Here is a 21075-nt window from a genome sequence, read left to right as displayed (position 1 = left end):
AAGTTTAAGCTATTTCTAGGGTGTGGAGAAAAGGAAGTTCCTATCTGTGTACACTCCCAATAAGTCAGAGATTGATGTAATAAGAACTTCGGCAGAAATCTCATCTCCTTCCCAAGCCCTGAGGGTGCAGTTTAACAATTGCCTTGAGCTGAGCTGAGCCTGCACTGCTTAGAAAGTCCGTCTTGTTTCCTCCTTTGGGCGGTTATCAGTGCTCATATGGTTAGTTGGAGCAGAAGGCTGATCTCCAAGGAGGAAAAGAGCTGCGTCTCAATTTCACAGATGAAGTGGATTCAGCAGAGGGAGGCAGAGTGATTTCTTGGAAGTTGCACAATATATCAAAGGCAGAGCTGGAAGCAGGGGCTTGATATCGTGACTTTTGTTGTTGGCATCTGAGAAGTAGGATCATGTGATTCAGGTCTTTTTTTCCTTTTGAGTCCTGAATTTTGTTAAGACACTTGGGGCGTGGTATAATCCTACTGGTTAAATATGGTTTTCAACTAGTGTAACTTGAGACTGGAATCTGCTTATGTGTTTATCTTTTGCTTTATCATGTTGTTTTTTCTGGTGATCAGTACATGCTGGGTATGTTAGAGATGTGCCTCCCTGGAGCCAAATAAACTGCAGCAGTTTTGTGCAGTGCATTTCTTTGATAGCTTCTTTTCCTCAGTAAATTATAATATTTAGTTTGCTCTTCACCATGTTAATTTTTCTTGCTCAGTTTTTACTTACCTCTAAGTGAGAAATAAAAAGTCATAGGTAGAGAGGAGTAATTAATGGCAGATGGGTTCAACTTACTTGTTTGCAATTAATGATCCTGTGGGTGTCTAGAGCTGATGGCCACAGATGTTTGTTTTGAAGTCACTATTTCTTTGCTGTTGTGTTGGGGATTTTTGGCAATTAATCTCACTGATAGCAGTAAAGAGTTACTGTGAGTTAAGCATCCTGGTCGGAAGTCCAGACTCCTTACTCCTGAACAGAGAAGAGGGATTTGTTTTAATAAAAGAGCATTCTGTTCTTTGTTTCTGTGAAGGGAATTTTGAAGGACTTTGATGCCCTGAACAATTCCTTCTGTTGTCTGGGCCACTCTCCAGTGCTGATGCTAATTCATAGTGGAAAATAATGCTGAGAATTAGGTGGCTGTAGAAGAAAGAAAATGATTAGCTCTTTCTCACTGAAAGAATTTCAGTGCTCCTTTGGGAGTCCTGTATACACAAGCAAGCTTTGCTGTCTCATCACCTATCTAAGAAGATTGCATTAAAAGGTACCAAGAACCATCTGGACACAAGGCTGCACTCCTTGGGAATGACGATGATTGCCCAGAATGTAAACAACCATGATAGACATCAGTTTTAGAAAGGTGGTTTCAGGAAGCACACAATTGTACATTATTATTCACTGACAGTTCTTTCCTTTGAAAGATCGTTTTGAGACTATTTCACTTATATATTTTATTCCCTATAAAACAGCAGTAACTCTCTTTGAAATATCCAGATGGTTTTGTCTTTTAAACCTGCAGAAAATGAACAAGCTCTGGAGTGGATGGAAGCTGTGGGATGAACTGGAATTCTCTGCTTTTAAGTAATATGTGATGGCCAAATTCATCAGGCATGGTTTTAATTCTCCTTTATTATTATTGTTCCGAAGACATTGCGATGACAGCATATGAAATTCACCTGATTGATGGGCAAAGGGGCTGCAAGAGAATTCTTTCTAGAAGTATTTGTATTAGTCTCAAATACTAATTCCTCTAGAAGGAGGAGGAACTGTGAAGGGCAGTCTGTGAGATACATCTTAGGGCTGAAGCGGCAGACTTAGCTCCTTGTAAACATTCATCTCAGAAGAAGTAGTGGCTTGGGGTCTTCCTGAAAGAAACTTGTGCTGGAGCTGATGCCTGAACTTCATTTCCCTAAAGATTTGTGTAGGTTTCTGGCTGGATTCAGGTCAGTATCTACATTTTTCTTCACCTCTGGAATTTGAGTGGGAGAGTTTGGTTTGCAGTTATATTGTGCTGGTTTCCATGGCCTCTTTCCCTAATGTGCACAAGAAGGAAGAGATTGTTATTTTTTTTTCTTTTCAAGTACTGCTTCCTTACTTTATTTTACTTCTTTGTTGTCTGCAGATCATTTTAGTGTGGGTAATTGGTTAGTTAAAGTAGCATCTGGTCTTTTCAGGTTGAATGTTGAACTGATTGATCAAGTATTCTTGAAAAGCATGTTACCTTTGCATGCTGACTGTATCACAGGGGAGAAATACTCTCTGGGGCTTGTCATTTTGATAGCTTCTCCTATCTTAATGTATCTGATGCGTGGTGTGCAGATTGTACAGCTGTGTGTTAGTCTCTGGTCCTGTCTTTTGTAAGACATTACATATCTGATTTTGATACAGAATTTCTCTTTTCTGAGGTATTCTGCTCACAACAAGTGTTACAATTTGAATTTAGTCCCTGTTTGCTATGGGATTTGTCCTACTTTTGGTCAACTGCAACAAAGCTCACCGGACCTAGTACTACCACTTACTGTGTATGGAGATGAGCTGCTGTTGCGTGTATTTCCAACTGCCTGGGCTTTAGGAAACGAACTAAGGTTCAGCAGTGCGGAAAGCCATGCTGCTTGTACCATTGGACACCCATGTGGTGACAGGTAGGTCCTTGCTAGAGAGGACTGAAATTAGACCACACAACCCTATCTGTGGAAAGTATTTATATAAGTAAGGTGTACGAGTATGTAGTTGCATTTTAACTGCGGTAGTATTGTTAAAATAGGTTTGTCAGCTATTCTGGTTATAAAGAATGTTCCCAGTCTCATAAGGCTTGAGGCAGAAGTTGATTTCTAGTTCAAGAGAGAATTCAAATGTAATCATAATACTCCAACCAGAAATAACGTTTACTGTTGAATCTCTTTTCTGATCCATAGAGTATTACCTAGTTCCAGCAAAAAAAAGTACATGAATGATCTCGTGTCTTTCTAAACCATGTTATGCTTGGAATAAATGCTTTGTAGGAAGAAAGAACTTTGTTTTTTTTCCTGTTACAATTCTTTTATCTCACGTAACTTGAAATTCTACTTCCCAGTCCCCTCACACACTGACATCTCGTATTAATACAGTACTGGCTCAACCAATTCTGATAATGTTTTGTGATTGGACCAGTTGAGGAAGCCTCCCTCCTGTCCCAGGAATACAGCTCCTTTTTAGCAACTGTTGCAATGATGATTGTGTTGTTTTAGTGGCTTTTTTCTAGGCCTGCTTATAGCATATAGTGCTGCTGATAGATGTAGGCTGAGCATTTTAGAAGGAAGAGCAGTGTTGTGGGACGAGGGCAGTAGTGACAGCTACAGGGGAGGCTTTCCTGTCACACTGCTGCTGTATGGGACACAAAACTCGGTGTAGTGCAGCCCAACCAGTCGTCTTTGTTCTGAGGCTTGATAAGGAAATTAGTTCTGTTAAATAAGTATTTTACCATACAAATAGGCCTCAATGCTTTCTGTTAATAATAGCATCTTTTTTTTCTATCTAGGACAGATCTGCAGTGGTGCCAGAATTCTTTGTATTTCCTGTAATTACTGTTCCCGTGGTTGTTTTTTTTTATTTCTAGATGATGTCTCAATATTTGAATAGCCAAAATTTGCTCCTAACTGTGGTGACTGCCATGCTGCAGGTGCTAAACAAGCATTTACATCTGTGATACAGCTGTAACTGAATGATGATGGGGAAAAAAAAGTCATTAATGTTCTTGGAGCAGCTTAAATAAAAATTGCCACAATTATTTTCACATTACATATCAAGATTTTTTCAATCTTAAAAACATGAACAATGCCAGATTGATCTTATAATCGGAAGAGATGAACTAGTTGAAACAAATGGCGTATATCCGATATGCTTTTAGTATCCACGGTGTTCTGTGGCAGGAAGTGCTAGAGCTTGACCTTGTGTTGCATGCAAAAAATATCTCTGACTCCCTTGAACTTGGCGCCTGCTATTTTTGTAGCAGCACGTGCACCTTGCTTTCTCTGTCATGTAGTATAAGAGGCTGAGCTCTCATGCCTCTCTGTAGAACCAAAAAGTATCTTGTGTTGTAAGGAACCCCAAGGATCGTTGAGTCCAACTCTTAGAGCTTTGCTTCTTGAAAAAATTGAAATACAACTGTTCTGGCTTTACCTAGCTTGTTTTAGACAGGCAGTCTTAAAGAAAAGGTCATTAATATTTCTGGAGGCCCAGAGACGTGTTACAAAGGGAGAGGGAGAGATGGTTGTTGGGCATTGCTGAGAGCAGAGGTTAGAGATATTACCTGCTGTGTTAACCTGATGCAGGGCTTTGAAGTTGCTCTGGAGAATTAAAAACAAAAAAATTATAAGCCTGTCTTTATAAAGATTTGAGATCAAGGATCACAGATTGAATGGTTGTTAGGAGATGAGGGTAATCCCAGTGGTAGATGTTTTGTCTGTCAATTCAGTTGTCTGAATAAGCTGAATCTGATACTTTGTGGATCTTCAATTTCCTCTGCTTAATAGTGATGGCATACGGTGCATTGATCGAAATGCATGTGAAAGAGCTGTGTGTTTTGGGGATTCTTAAAGGCTAGGGCACTGGTATCTGTGGCTGTGAAATGCTCTGGCAAGGTGTTTTTTAATGTTGCTGCTCCAGAAAGGACCGGTTTCATCTGTTCTACGTGGTGTTTGCTTATGAAGCTAAATTTAGTTGAGTGGGAAGAGGTGAGGATAGTGATTATTACTTTCAAGCTACAGCTATCCATTAGAGGCTGCACTATTGACTACTTTGCCATGTTATTTGAGGTCTGTGATAGTATAAGACAAATGGGGCGTGTGACTGAGGGTGGAAGAAGTTCCTCTTGTCCCACAGCATGTTTGCATGCTAACCTGCTCCAAGGTGAGTTCTGTTTTGCTGGGAAGTGCCCTTATTGTTAAAGGCCCGCCGCTCTGTTGCTGAGGTACAGATCTTGGATGATCCTACAGCAACTTCAGTGCTGTTGCCCGCTCATAATTTTGCACTGTGTTTGGGGTAGATGTAGGGGTGATTTGAAGTTTTGGTAGTTGTTGCATCTGTTTCTCCCTTGGGAAAGAATTTGAGAATCTAAAGACTTTTTCCCTAACTTGTGCTGGCAAAGATGAGCTTTGTAGATGAATAAAAAGCACTGTAGCTTACGATCGTCTTTAAACTTAGCGAAAGGCACTGTACATCTACAAGTGTGTGAGTGCGTGGTTTATTAATACGTGGTGCAAATTTCTGAGCAATCCATTTTTTCATTTTGTAACCAAAGCCATGACAGTATTTGCAATACAGAAGAAAATGAGCGTTTCAGTGCTTTTGGAGGCAGGCAGGGGAAAAGCATACAGGTGTTTATGCTGGTTGCCTGACCGAGCTGCGTGCAGTGCGCTTTCTGGAAAGACAGGTCTGGTGGAGGGTGGGGTTGGGACATATTTGATTTCTAATTTCTGTGCACTGTGCATTCTGTCAAGGCCAATGTTACAAGTTCATGGAGCTTATGTATTGTAGGGTGTAACTGGGTGAGGCAGCAGTTCACTGGAACAAGATGTGATTATGCATATACATGAACATTGTTTTATGTTTATGATGCTTTAATATGGGAGGGTTGGAAATGAGTGATTCCATGTATTCTGAGATTATTTTTAAAAACTATTAATTTTATTTACTTAATAGCTGGCCAATTTGAAGCAACCGCAACTCTTTATACTGATGATCCTGTAAAATACTTAATCTTTTTTGGCTGCTAGTTTACATTTACAGTGTGTTAGGGTTTATGTTGTGGTTTTTTGCTTGTTTTGGTCTTCAGTTAACAAACTTGAGTATCTTTCATACATGTGTATTGACATATCTATTTTACAGATGCTATGTCTTTCCGCAACAAATATCCTTATTCTCAATATATGCCTAGAGTTAAAACAGTGAGGAAATTGCTTTTGTTTCCTTACTCAATTAAGCTCAAGCAAATATCATGCTGCAAATTTTGTTCAGATAGTCTAAAAAAAAAATGGGGAATTAGGCTAAAGGAGTGTGACAGCCCTGTGTGTCAAAGGGCTTGGCATTTTCCGACATACTTAGAAAATCTCAGGAGTGCTCAATTCCTTTTTGGAACTGAGGTCATGCTGTCATTGTGCTTCTCATAATCCCATTCCTGTGGCTGGTTGAACTTTTACATTTCAGATGCTTCTCAGATATCTGGCTTTTATGTTGCAGAATTGGAACTATGTGCTGCTAATCTCCCATTAGCTAGAATACAGATACTATCTTAACTGCTGAGTGTAGAAATGGTAGTGTCTCTTGGAAGCAAGACTCAATTTTAAATCTCACAGAGGCCTGAAGATTCCCCTGGGATTCCTTCCTTGGAAGATGCGTGTTAGTTGAAGCAAACAGACCTATATTTTGCCAACTGATTTTGAACAGGAAGGAGATCGAGCCAAAATAAGCAACACTTAAGCCTTGCTCCCTTGGTTTGATTGCAGCTCTAGAGCATGTGCAGTCCATATGCTTGCAAATATCTGGATGTTTGTCTTTGGATCCCTTACCTGTAGCTCATTCCCTCTCTGGGCAGCACTGTTGAGCTTTCATTCTTTCACTCAGTGTCCTTTTATTCCTATCACTCTCCTCAGAAGCTATGTTCTGTTTCTATTCCTAGGCTTCCCAGCTTTACTGTTTTCTGAAGGCCAGCAGAAGTGACTGCTTTGGGTGATTCCTCATTGCTGCCCCATTCTTTTTAATTTGTTGATCTGGTTTGTTTTATAAACGCTGTAGACACTACTTTGTTGTAAAGCAAATTATTGCCCATTTTTGTTAGTAATCATTATAAGTGCTTCTACTCACATGATGACATTTAAATATCACTTTTCTCCCCTTTATGAAACTTGAAGTTTAAAAATAACTTTCCTACTATAATTATATGCTCTATGAAGTGCACAGAAAATCTAATATTTGCACTTTATAATAGCTAAAGAGTTGTAAAGACAGTTTGAGTGCTGTGGATACAGATCAACAGGTGTTCTGTGCCTTTGTGCTGCTCATCCTTGATTAAAACAGGTTTTATTAATCCACGTCAATGTATCCATGTCAATATCAAAAGTTCTGGATCTCAGTAAGCCAGCAGGTTGTATTTTTGTATAGAGAGAGGTATGAGGCAAACAGGATTATCTGTGGGGGCTACTGAAGACTTCAATTTACTGACTGAAATACTAGCCCAAGTAACTGAGTCCAAGAGCTGTTCTTGAGAAGCAAGCTTCATTTTGCGTTGTTTAATTGTAGTAGTAGGGCACTGTCATCTCAGTTCATTTGGAAAATGCAGAAACTACCTAGTTTTTATGGCAAAAAATTTACTTCTGAAAAAGCTGCAGTTTACAGCTTAATTGTCCTCTCCGATAGAGGCATTCTTCCTTTTAGTTTTTCCACTGTATCTCTTTAGCCTAAATACAATGCTGGTTGGGCCCGAATATTTGTCACTGTCACTGGGACAATTAAAATACATTGCATTTAATTTACTGTACTGTATGACAGTGGCTTTTTATGTTTAAATTTATAGGTGTTTTCAACTGCTAAAAATACTTAGTGCCAAGGGTAAATTGTCACTATAACATATACGATATAATTTCCAAATTTCCATGAAGACATACTTGCAGGTATATCACAACAATGACTAAAATGTGTTGATAGATAACCCAGAGGAGAATCTTCATTCTCCTGTGTCAAACTTCAATAAGCAGGACCTTCTATTCTTGTAATAGGCATTTTATTGGGAAGTGAGGTCTGTAAGGAGGCTGAAGATGGATGGAGACTGAGAATAATGTGATTCGTGCTCTGAGCATTTGTCTTTCTGTGATGGGCGTGTTCATACAGTCATCTTCAAGGCAAGATGCAATGCAGCCCAGGTTGCTGTCAGAAGGAAAACAAAGTGAAAAGAGGAATTCTGCCTAGCATGTCCTTAGCTGTGGATCAGGAAAGTATTAATGTGGGATAAACATAAATCAGGTGATTCAGATTCATAAAAACAAAATAGATGTGCTTTGGCTTCAAGATGAAAGCTGAACATGGGAAGCTGTGAAAGCTGTTGCAACCTGGAGACTGGATTTTTTTGCAAGGCTTGGTGGGTGAAATGTTTGCATTTGCTGCCGTGATCTGCTTTGACGTCCTGCCAGTGTTCGACCACAAAATTGGAGGTTCAGTTGCTGAAATACCATCCCCAAGTGTGACAGTGGTGAGCACATGAATATTTAGAAAGTAGCTGAAGAAGCAGCTAGAGAACATTTCTGAAAGGATTTCCTTATGCTGATGAATGTGAGCTGTTCTAATTAGCTGAGCAGCTGGATTTCAGCTGCTTCTTAACTATCTTTGCTTGTCCAGACAGTGGGAAGTCACAGTTGCTGCATTCGTTTAGCAATGCAGCCATAGACATCTGCAGCATAATGATGAAGATTGAATTGTCACTGGACTTAATTACTGCTTCAGGATTGCTTGCTTTTGGGCTCAGACTTAGGAGAGAGGTGAAGTTGTACCAGGGTGAATACTATTTCTAAGATAAATGCTCGATAATGCAGATGTGCTTGATTTGTTAGGTGACTGGATCTTTATCAGCCTTTGTACTCACAGGGCTATGACAATACCCCATTACTCAGCAGAGAAGGTATGGATGTGTTTGCATGTTAAGGTGCCTGGCTGCTGCCAGCTGCTTTTTGTTGGTGCTGCTCTGATCTCCCAGTGAGCTGATCAGAGTAACCAGCGCGAGCAGGAAACCGAAATAAAGGAGTGCATCAGCTCCTAGGAGGGGTGAGAAGAATGCTGACCTGAGGCAGGATTAGCACTGGATAATTTGCTGTCAGATTAGCTGCACGTATGGCATTAGTCACGGGCTAAAGATGTGTTTTGATGAGCAAAGGCCAAGCTACTTCCCTCGAGGAGAGCCCCTGACCTCCCCAGTTGCCCTTCACACCACACCTCTTGCATCACCCTGGTGCTCTTGGGAGCTCTGCAGCTAGGTGGAGCTGTTGGCTGGGCTGGCTGAGAACTCATTGGCTGTCTGGGGCAGACCTTGTGCTTCTTAAGAGCGCAATCACAAGGTTGGTCAGGCAGACTTGTGGCTGTGTCAGCACCAATGTGAAAGGGCTGGAGGAGACCGTGGGCGTGGGGAAGGGAGCACTGCTGACTGCCTGGTTTTCTATTTTAAACCAAGGGTGAAGCTGAGTCTTGGGTAGTACATTCACTGTTACAAAGGTAGTATGAGTTATAAAGTAACAGAGAGGAATATGTGATGTCTTTTATTGTAGTACTATACATAGTATTGCAATAATTTCAACAACAGCTATTGGAAAGTTCTTTGCTAGCATTCTAGGAAGTCTCAAGGTATTAAAAAAAGCAGCATTTGAACTTAGTTAAGGGGCATGTAAGAGAGTCAGTAACCATCACAACTGGAAATATTCTAAGTGCTCCTTAAACAGGTGTGTGAACTGGAGGACAGATATTTTGAAAAAAGCCCTGTATAACATGTTGTAAGCGATAAATTTTGAGACTTGGTAGCAGATGCTTCATATATATGTATTTTTAACAAGGGTTGACTTTTTTTTTTTTTTTTTTTTCCCCACCAGCCTTTTTTTGTGTGTCTAGAGTGATTTATGCCCAGCATCAATCTGCCTGCCTACACCCAGGAGCAGAGCTGCCTTGCAGTCAGCTGGGGTGGAAATGGGCCCCTTGTGATGCTGGCTGGAGATATTTGACTACCTTCAGCTAGCAAGTACAGCAGTTTGACGGATCTCCTCTGAACCAACTGAGGTAGTTTGCATAGGTGCACAGGGATGGCAAGTTCCCTGTTTTGAGGGGCTGGCTTGGGAAGCTCAACGCAACTGCTGCCTTAGTTGGGAACTGAACAAACTCTGTGCATTAAATTGTCTGTCAGCGAGATCTAGGACAAATCCATAGATGTTGGAAGAAGTGTTCTGGTTGTCTTCTCTTGCCTGGTTAATTAGTGTGCAAGAAGTATGAGAGTTAGCGTCTCTACTTGCTCCATATTATTTACAGCTGGGGTGGTGTTTAAATTAATGTTTATCAGTCTCAAATGCTGTCAAAGTGCCCAAATCTTGCTGTCCATTCATTTTTCTGCCAGCCCTTTGAGTTTGAAGTTCTACCTATGCATGCTGTGGGAACAGTGTGGGTGCTGCTGCCCCCCAGCAGGCTGGCTGATGTCATGCCGTCCTCCCAGTGCTTCTGACATAACTGTCTGGAGACTCATGATGGAACCAGGATCAGAGATCCCATGCAGACTGAACTCATCCCTGCTTTGTTTTTCCTTGATGTGGGTATTTGTGGGGTTTCTGTGTGTGCTCTGGTTCACTGCTCTCTGTTACAGACTGGAGGAGGAGGTGGAGAAAGAGGCAGGGTCTCCATTAATTAGAATCACTGTTAAAGCTCCTACACATCAAATAGGAGAACTGAATTAAATTTGGTATTGCTAATTATTTGGATCCCTTGAGAAAAAATGTGTTCATTACCTGTGGAGCAGAGGAGGATGTTAGCAACCTTATCACTCCTCGTTCTGCAGGATGGGGCAGGAGACTAGAAATTGTTGTTTCTGGAATAGGGCAGGGTTACCTCAGCATCGAGTGTGGGTATGATCACAGTTTGCCCTAACAACAGCATCTTTCTTAAATTACTGGTGTTCAATACATAGCGAAGTTATGGAACTTTCAGTCCCCTTATAGGATTTCCTGGCAAATAATAATCTAAATTCATTCCTATTTCTTTGTTTTTAGAAGGCTTAAATAATTTTAAGTTAAATGTGAATCAAACTCTCCTGAGTGTAGGAAACAGTCCTTTGCCAAAGGAGAGGAAGGGTTTTGATGATAACTTGTTAATAGAAAGAGGAAAAGAAAAATTATCTGATAATAGCTTTCTTTGTCTGTGAGTTAATAAATTTTCTAACAGAATCATGTTATTCTGGGTTCTAAATTACATGGAGATTTGCGTCCTTGAACTGCTTGGCTGATGATATATTCATATTTCAGCTTCACTGGGTTGGTTTAATGAAAGATTTTGCTTCTTTGTTCTTTGTACTGTGATTATAAGTTATTTTCTATACGTTTTTTTTGGTTAGTATGTTGCTAAGAGAATGTGGACTTGTGCATATATGACGACTGCTATTGTTTCGAGCCACAAGTGCCTGCTCTCATCTGAATGTGCTCCTCAGATTCTGAGGTGAATTGAAACAATTCAAGGTGCTCTTGCCAACTGAAGGAAGAACTTAACCTGCTCTATTTGGGTCTTGTCTTACTGATACTTAGGTATTCATACATTATACATTATCTGATTTCCAGCTTTAAACGTTACATACATGTTGAATTCCGAGTATAGAAAGTATTTGCTCCTCCGAAAGATTTAAGATTCATAGTAGCAGACTTCAGTCTCCTTCCTGCCCGATATTAAATATAATAAAAATAAAGCCCTAAATATTGCAGTTATTCCTAGCAATGAAGACAGAAGAACAGTGCTGCAAAAATAGACATAGAAAAGAAAGAGTTGAGTTAAAAGGAAGAAAAAAAACATGATAGAGTTAAATCAGGGAAGAACATGCAACTAAAATGTTTCTTGAAGATGAGCTGTATCATGGAGCGTTTTGAAAGAGAAGATCCCTTTACTGCTAAGAATGTATGGTAGAATATGATTGGAAATGTATTCTAATGCTGCACTGATAGGGACTAAGCTACTCTTGAGCTGTTAGTGAAAGCAGACAGATCAACCTTGCTTTTATCCTAGGTGAGCCAAATTATTTCAAAAGACAGTTTGGTCAGAGCAACGTCCGTTCCTAGTCTTTGGAAGAAGGACATTTTTCACACTTGTTCTTTGCATGTGCCTTTTTCTTCTCCAAATCCCCTATTCCCACTGATGCAGCTGCAGTCTTCAGCAGTTGCATTGGAAGTGTGTGTGCAGCCAAAGCAAGCACTGACAGTCTGAGTGTGGCACGCTTGCTCTGAGTGTGGAGAGAGCACTACAAATTGCTCCTGCCTTCTCTGTAACTTTCCTGCTGGTGTGGCCACTGATGAATGCTGCAGGGGTGGTGGTTCTGGAAAAGGCTTGATTCAGGTGGTATGTCTTTCTTTGGTAATTAATGTCTTACACTGAATCTGATAAAGTTGTTTTGCAGCCTTTAGAAAGGGCCGAGTATTCTATTGATGGTGTCTCTCCGAGTGTTCTTAATCCTTTGTGTTGCAAGAAATAGGCTTTTTCTGAAGTAGTTTTGTTGTTGCTTTTTTTTAAAAACTCCTCTGTAGCTTTTTACGTGTGGCACGTTAATTAATATCATGTTTTTCAAGTTAGCAGCACTTCCTGGAATAATAATCTCAAGTAACTTTTGCAAAGTTACTAAAGGCTGTTAGATCTCTTAAGTAAGAGCTTCAGGAGAGAGTCGTAAGAAGCCTTAGTCTTGCCAAGAAAGCAGATGAGCTGGCAAAAGAAAACATTTTTCTGTCCTTGTGTGTCAACAACTTTTTGGTCATGTTGTATTCCTGTCTAACCCCACCCACCAAGTTATTACTGAAAAATGCAACCTCATCTGAAAGTGGAGATATCAGATATTAACTAACCGTTCAAAATATTTAGCAGAGGGGTCATAGGTGTTTGCTTGGCTGTGTAAGTTTTATTTATTTATGGGGATGTTAAGTCATTAAATGCTAATAATCTGAGAATATGCACACCCACAAGGGCTCTTTTCCAGTTGTCACAGTCAAATGAGTCAGAATATGAACTTCAGTACAGAATCAAGAGAACAAATGTCTTTTCAAAAATGGTTTACTATTTTTGAAGAATCTTTAAGCTGAGCTGTAACCTGGTTAGCATTGGAATGTGTAGGGTATGGTTGTTTTTCTGCATAGGGGTTTGAATGTGTTTCTTTAAGGTAGCTGGGAATGAATTTGGCAAGCCCTGTGTAGTGTATAGGGATCCTCTACACAATGCTGCTTAGTTGTTCTCTTTGAGATGCTAACCACTGAGTAATCACTTATTTTTTTCTTTATTAAGCCAAGGACCCTTGTCATCCATAAGAGCAGCAATCAAGAGATGTAAGTCTGTTTTTCTTTCTTCTTGACAGTTATTGCTTTTTAAAATTGCTTCATCGTCATTTTCAGTAACTGGATTAACTTTGTAAAAGTAAGTTGAACTGTCAAAGTTAACTTTGGAAAGGAAGTTGCTAACAGCCTTTGGGGGTGGGGAGAATGGACTGTAATTACTTTTTTTTTTTTTTGCCTTGTATTACTCCCTCTTTTTGCTTTGCTGATGATCTGTTCCTTTTTGCCAGTTACTAACGTTTTCTTATTTGAGCACCAGAGCATTTGTGCACTGTGGTGATCCATCTCTGAAGACCTTGGGTTACGTATGCTCAATTCTTAGGCATGTGACAAATGAGAAGCTTGTTTCATTTCAGGAGAAATCCTCAGCACTGTTTGTATGCTATATTGGGTACAGGATTAGATGCATGCATGTTATTTATTTCTGAAAGCAAAAAATTGTTTCTAAATCTTGAATGAAAGGGCAATTTCTTTTTCCTTATTTTTTTGATGTGTCTTTCCCTGCTCTTGATATTTCCAGACAGAATTTCTTCAACTGTGTTCTCTGAAGTATTTTATACTGTTTCTTTTTTTCCACTTCACATTTGTATTTCATTTCTGTCCATGATTGCAATTTCACAGTGAAGAAACAGTGGGGAAAAATACATTAGTGTATGTGCTACTGATCTGTTTCTTCTGAATCTATTACTTGGGGGCTCATTAGAATGGATTGGATTGGAGGCAGTGAAAGGAGATCATGAATGCTTCATTTAGGGCAAGTCTCCATGATGCTGTAGTTAAAATGCAGTGCTTTATCTGTGCTGTTGCTGCCATAAATAGGAAGCTGAAAAACAGAGCACCAGATCACAGAAGGCCTTTTGTCACTGAGTGAGGAATTGATAGAGACTTTATAAGCTCCAGATCTCCTCTAGCTGGTAAATGGTCTGAAAGACCATTAAGCAGTTGGAAAGTACAGTTTGGAAAATGCAGTAGCAAGTGATGCCTCATTTTGAGGCGCAATCAATTAAAAAATACATCTAGTCAAGAAGCTGTGAATCCATATATGTAACGTTGTATTTTAATATATTTAACGATAGTAATAGGTGAATGACCATAAAATCTAAATAATGCGTGAATCTCCATGCATGATAGAAAAAAATCTCCATGCATGATAGAAAAAAATCTCCATGCATGTTTTAAGGCGTTGCACATGAAACCTTGGTTTTATGCGTGCCACTAACCATACTATGGATGGATCTAAATGAAAAATAGGACCTGTCTAATTCCTAACTCTGCTTGCCGTTTATGTGGAAAAGTTGAAATATTGTCTGGAAAAAGAGTTCTCTCTAACAGCATTGGAGATGTATTGTTATTCCTTAATCACAGCTTCTGTGATCTGCTTATCTGTCATTTTCAAGAAACATGGTAGGTATCTGCAGGGTATCAGTCTTCCAATTTGTGTACAGTACTTAAGCTCACTTACCTGTCTTACTGGTAAGTCTCTTCCCATCTTATGGCTGAAGAAGGAGAGGACTTATTTTCCTTTTTGGCTGTGCTGACTGCAATGCTGAGTGGAAAGGTGGTGTCAGTTTGTTTCAACTGTTTGATAAATCAAGCAATCGTCTGAAGAAATCAAACATGTAATTGTGAGATGTGCTCAGGAGTCACTTTTGAACTCTTCAGAATTTGCCTCTGATTTTTAATGACAATCTCTGCCAAGAGCATACCAGTACAGACACCTCCCACTGAAATTAATGGAACTATTTCCTGGGACACTTGAGACAGGAACATGCCAAAAAAAGTAAAAAGAAGCTAAGTGTTGCTATGATGAGACAAAGGGCAATGGTGTTTTTGCATACTACTCCACTCTTCCAGAACAGGCTGGCAGAAACAAGCCTGCTGCCGTAAAATGTTGGAAAAACCTACAAGCTTGTTCCATTTTCATTCTGTCCTAAGCAAATATGTGGCTGATTGAAGGATGTGTAACAGCTTGCACATACTTGGAGGCTATGTCTTCCCATTTGGTGGTTTTGCAGTTATTTTTGGCTGTGTATTTGGTTTGTTTTTCATTTTTGTTTTGTCGTGCTTCGGGGCTTCCTGGGTTCTTTTGGCTCCTACTTTTTCCCAACAAGATCAATTCCGTGACCTCATTCTCTCCCCATCTGCACAAACATTTGGGCTGGCATAATGTAGGGAATGGTGCACAGGCAGGAACACAGCCCAAGGGAAGGTGTGGGAAGGAGTGAAGTGTCTTCATTAAATTCTACTATCAAATTTGAGTGAAACTGCAGTCATGCTCTACATGTGTAGCTATAAAAGTTTTTGTTCAGTCACACTGTCAGCCTCTGTGGTGCCCAGCAGTTTGCTCAGCTGTGATAAGGTATGTGACCTGGTGGTTTTTGTCCAGGTCAGCCAGTGAAGTTATACAAAGAAGAGCAGGAAACAGAGACTGCTGTTGGGGGTGGCACACTCCTACCCCTCCTGCTGCCTGAGGTCTGAGCCCAAAGTGTGAGTAGGATCAGGGAGATGAAATGAACAAAAGCTGTACAGAAAGAAATGAGGGTTTTTTTTAATATTTAACGTTCTGAGCTCACTTACTGTGGGGTCTTACTAGTGCTATTGTTGTTTCAACAGGGGGGACCAAAGTTAGTCTTTGGAAGGGGACTTGGGCAGCCCTTTTTCTTGTAGCTGCATTCAAGCATCAATTCAGCCTGGCACTGGTGTTGAACAGCTTGATGTTTCCTGAGGTGCCTGGAAACAGAAATAGAAGAAAAGGAGCAAGACCTCCCCCTTGTGTCAAGAAACGTACTTCAGCTGTTTCAGAGATGAATGAAGATGTCTCATTAGTTTGAAGCTCCACTTTTTATGAATAGTGTAATAAGATCTTAGATTAAATAAAATTTTTCTGGTTTTAGCGAGAAGAACTTGCTCATTTTAGCTTTCCCTGAAGAAAGCATTTCTGCAGCTGTGTAACACCCTCAGTACTGCAAAAACCTCAGATGTGTCCTCTTACCTGGAATCAGCCTGACAGCTCTTCAGCTGTATTAAATAGTAGTTAAAGCAAGGAATGTTTGCTCACAATTATGGCTCTCTCTGAGATACCGTGATGAATAACCTTTGTCCACCCAGGCAGCTGAGAAGGATAACTTCTCAGTCTAATAGTCTATATATTTACTATTATCCATGGTAGAAAATTCTAGCCTGGTATTGGGAAAGCATTGAAAGAAACTGTATTTTTAAATAGTAACACACTTGTTACAGAAAGGAATATTATTATTTTAAAGCCCATTGATAATATTAATTGGAATTAACTGAAATAGTTAATAGGAAGGATCATGTTTACTCGGAGCTGCTGGAAGGAACAATAGATAAAAATCATCAGAAAAATTTCAAGTTTCATTTCTCGCAAGGTTTTGGGTATTTGAGGTTAAGATTCTAATCTTCAATAGAAGATGAAACTTGCTTTTAAAACAGTCTGCACTGACAAAACTGTTCAGTATTTCATATACTTTACTAATGGAAATGCACAGATATGATTATTGTATCGTTTCTATTGTGCAAGCACTCAGCACACAGCAGGAGGGAGTCTGAGCAGATCCCTGAATGAACTTTAGATTGCCTAAAAAAGTTGCCTGGAATACTCTAAATTCTAGCTCAGGTCTCTTCAAAAGATTCAGAAATACGTGTCAAACTGCTGTTGTCGCCATCTCATCTGTATCACTGCAATAGAGATGAGTTTGTGGTATAAAGATTGTTAGAAAGTTTATTTTTACAGGCATCTTGAGCTCAAAGTTGAAATTGCTTCCTGTCCCATTATCTGTATGTGTTTCAGATGTAAGTGAAATACCAAATTAGCTTGAAAAATATAACCTGGAGTAGAAACTGTAGTTGAAAAACCCATTAAAACGTAACTGTGCAGCAAAAACAGGATGCTTTACCACTCACTGCACATAACAAAAATAATGGGCTCAAGCCACTAAATACTGCTTATAAGAAATATGTACCAAGAATGAATCTGTAAGTCACTCATCCGTTTTCTGTTTAGAGAATTACTATTAATCCTTTACCTGGTAACAGATTAAACATATTTGGAGCCTCACTGACATCAGCAGGAATACGTACTTGTATTTCTAGTGGCAGTGTTATGGGTTGGTTTGATGTTGTTTCTCTCAAGACCAGTAGAATTATAAGAAGGAAAGGTGGAAGGAAAGGTTTGCAAACTGGATTTTCCTTTCTTACCCTTCTTTAACCATTTCAGTTACCTTTTATTTAGAAACCACTAAATGTGTGATGTGGATATATTGACACTTGTCATCCACATAATTTCTTACTGCGAGAGTGGAGGGATTTGTTGAAAATCAGCACTGAAATACTTTTTTATTGACTCTCCTGATGATGAAAATGTTTTTTTCTTTTTTAAGCCTAAAGATGTTTTAAGTTGAAACCTGGAGAAAAATGAATAGCCTGCTTTTTCAAACCAATTCACAAAGGGAGTGAAAAATAGGGTGTGAAAGGACCACATGGCCAGAAAAATGGTGTGGGTTTTTTTTTTGTTGTTTTTAAATGAAGTATGTGCTATGCTTTAAAAATTCATGTCTTCTCTCATACACTTTTTTAATTTAAATTCACTTTTGACAGTGAAGGAATAAAAGCTGTGCTGGTCCACAGACAAGAATTATTTAGAAAGTTTATGTTTTTCTTCAGCATTTTTGGAACTCCAAGGAACACTCGAAAGCAGAGGATGCAATAGTTTGCGCCTCTGCTCTAATATGAATTTCAGAGTTTCCAAAACAAAAGATGCTCTGAAAGTGTGGTTGTAACAAAAACAGGAAAGCAAAAAGAGGGAAAAAAGTGATGGAAGGAGGAAAGAATTTTGTCCAAGTCCTTAAAAAATATATGTTTTTATTAGATAATATAATATTTATATTGATGAAAGGAGCTTGACTCCAGAAGTGCCTGGGAGATTTTGTTTCAAACAAAGAATGGGCACATTTGAAAGTAGATAAAATGTTTGTTTCTGCTGATGATGTTATTTTTATGTGAATATTTTTAGTGTGTTGCTTTTAAGTGAACTTACTTGTTTATTTGATATTTGGAGCTGGATGGATTACGTAGTTGTCTATGCCTCGCTATAGTTTTGTAGCTTCTGTTTAGGAAAGAACTGTTTTAGATTTTTCTTATGTGTTGTAATAACTTTAATAAATAGAATTACATTTATAGTTTCGTGGGAAAACATAGTATCTACTATTTATCTAGGAATAAAAAAAGATCTGAGGAAATTGGCAGGTTTATTGGCTTAGCTTTGCATCCCTCAGTAATTAGTTTTAATTTCTCATTACCATTTCAATTTGGATGTACCCAAAGCAGTTGTATTGAATACATTTACAAAATTAACACTTCGATTCTCGTTGCAAAAGTAAACTTGGAAGAGGTTGGTTTGATTGTTTTGGTTTTTTTTTCATATTTTTGTTTGGTTGTTTGTTTCCTTGAATGTGTGAATAATGTGATTGCTGCGCTAAGATCTATGAAGAAGGAAGTGAAGGTGATATTTTGTCTGTGTAGGGGATTTCTATTTGTGTTAGCCAAACTATTTTTACAGAACTGGGTTAGAAGATGGGCTGTTACTCCTGAAACTTTGAGGTGTGCTTCTTGTCTGGGCCAGTATGCCTGATCATACCTCTTTGTTAGGTGGGACTGTGAAATGAGGGATCCCATTTTCTTCGCATCTGGGTCAACTCCTCAACGTAACCATTTAAGAAAGAAAACAGCACAAACACCAACCATGTTTTCAAGCTAAATAAAGCATTCAAAGAAATTGTTTTCCTTCAGTTCATCGCACTCTGTTGAGCAATACAGTGAATTTTTCCATACCCAGTTGTGTTCCTTATGGTTAATTATGGCAGAGAGACCTCTGAACACCCATTGTTAAAATCAGCATGGAAGTAGAGATCCAGTCTGTTCTTAGTTTTTTTTAAAGATGCTATACTGTAAATAGACAAAAAATCATCTTTTTAAATCTGTGGCACGTATTCTTGTGTTATTAACCCATTTAATCATACTTTCTGGTTCTGGAGCCTCGGTTTGTTCTTTTTCACCTCCTCTTCCTTTTCTGTAACCCCTTCTTTTTTTTCTCTAGCACTCATGAATAGTGCACATCAAAAATGCCCCATGGAAGCGGTATGTCTGACACAACACTGTGCAATGCTCGAATCAAGTACGCTTTACTGATTTCAGATATCAGCTATGCTTCTGTGATGGCACAGAAACAGCACAATCATCATCTTTCACGCAATAATTTTCTACCACTTCCTAAATTATCTTTGCTATGCAAAAATTTGTCCCTCAAATAATCTCCTTTTTTCATTGAAGGCATCCAAGTGAGAACATGATGTGGCCATTGGGAAGATTATTTGAATAAAAATGTGGCCAAAAAAAAAAAAAAAAAAAAGAATAGGACAACTTTAAAACAATGATTTTTGAAGTGTTGCAAATTATTAATACACAAATGATTAAACTTTTAAGAGATTTCTAATTGGGAACGTTGCTTTTTTTTTTTTTTTTTTTTTTAACGTAAAGTAGGGCGAAATATCTTAAGTTTTTTGCATTAGTGGTTTTTGCTTCTAGAGAAGAAGGAAAGACATCTTAAGAAAGTTTAGAAATGAGCCATCAAAAGCAAAATCAGACTTAATTAACACTTCAAAGAAAAGTTACAGCTCTGGGGTCACTACGATACAGAAGACAGGAATGTTTCGAGAAGGAAGGAAATGGGCAGGACTGTCTCTTTTGATGGTATCTTGGACATAGAATGACTTAAAGTGATTTGAATGTGCACCCTAAACCTTTAAAAAAAAGTTTTCCCTTGTATTTTATGCTAATAATTAAAAAACAATCCTTGATGTCTCGTGGAGTCTGGGATTTATGATCGCATGCTATGTATGCTCTCTGTTTCCTTTATGGTGGACGGTAGGGGCTATGCTCTTGTCCTCAACTATGTGCTGTGATGGTGTGTTTTAACTTTCTCCAAACTTTTGTTTCTTTTACTTCAATAGCTTCTCGGACTTCAAGCCACAGTGAGCAGCAGAGGGATAGAAGGTATGATGCACTTACTTATATTGCAATTGGATGTTACTTTACAACTTGTTAGTGTATCACAGCATTACTTTTTATGCGTTTCTCTAGTTGTTTTGGTGGGGGTCTTTTTGGGTTTTTTGTTTGTTTTTGTTTTGTTTCTAGTTATCTTTCATATGTTTAATTTTAATTTAAACTAAAATGCTGTGATGCTTAAACAGAGGATGGACTAAGAGTTGCTGTTTCTGCTTAAGCATTGTACGTGTCTTCAAAAAAAGCCAATGCAACCAGACAGCAAACCTGTATGGAACTGCTTTAATTTCCTGACATCTATTTATGAGATCACTATGAAAATAGGCACACTGTCACACGTTCTGGTTTCTCCAAAGGTTTGAGAGAGGGGATCACTAACCAGAATAGCCTTTCTATCAAATCTGCTATTACTTCAGGTGTGAAGGGACTGCATTCCTCCCTGTGTATTTTAGTTATGTTTTAGAATTTAGGTTTCTGATGTTTTTCTGTTAGCACACAGAAGCTTCTGTAGCAGACGCTTCATCTATTCACAAAGCTCATTTTCCAAAGTAAAATCAGTGCAGGGCTCTAGATTAATCAGCACTGGTTGGGGGCTGTGTTTGGAAAACACCATGCTGCCACTGCAGTTTATCCTCTAAAGCAGTTGTTACAGCAATGAAACAGTGGAAGTACCTCTGGGTCCCTGTTATACTAGATGCTGTAAGCAAAGAAGCCCTGTCCCAGAGGGCTTGTGAGGCATGCTTTGCCCTTCCTTTAGTACTGTGGGGGGTTTCCCCAGAAGTCTTGAGGGTAAACAAGCTTATAAGTAGTCAGCCAGAAGCAGTTTTAACTATCCCACTGTTTTCACATTGCAGCAGACTAAGGGCAAATGCATGATTAGTTCTCATTATCCTTTGAAGACTAAGTCTTCTTCCATCTAATTGAG

The 21075-nt window shown here is 39.0% G+C and overlaps 1 protein-coding gene across 1 annotated transcript in view; it reads left to right on the top strand.

The window, feature by feature from the left end:
- Positions 1-21075, top strand: part of SH3D19 (SH3 domain containing 19) — a gene marked incomplete at both ends in the record, with an annotated part of 75047 nt that overhangs the window by 23659 nt on the left and 30313 nt on the right. Inside the window, 2 exons of the mRNA XM_079534912.1 lie at positions 13024-13064; positions 20099-20141. Of these exons, the coding sequence (XP_079391038.1) occupies positions 13024-13064; positions 20099-20141 (84 nt within the window). The remainder of the gene's footprint in view (positions 1-13023; positions 13065-20098; positions 20142-21075) is intronic.

This window comes from Tetrao urogallus (genome assembly GCF_951394365.1).
Source record: "Tetrao urogallus genome assembly, chromosome: 4".
NCBI lineage: Eukaryota > Metazoa > Chordata > Aves > Galliformes > Phasianidae > Tetrao > Tetrao urogallus.
This window is presented reverse-complemented; position numbering and strand designations above follow the sequence as displayed.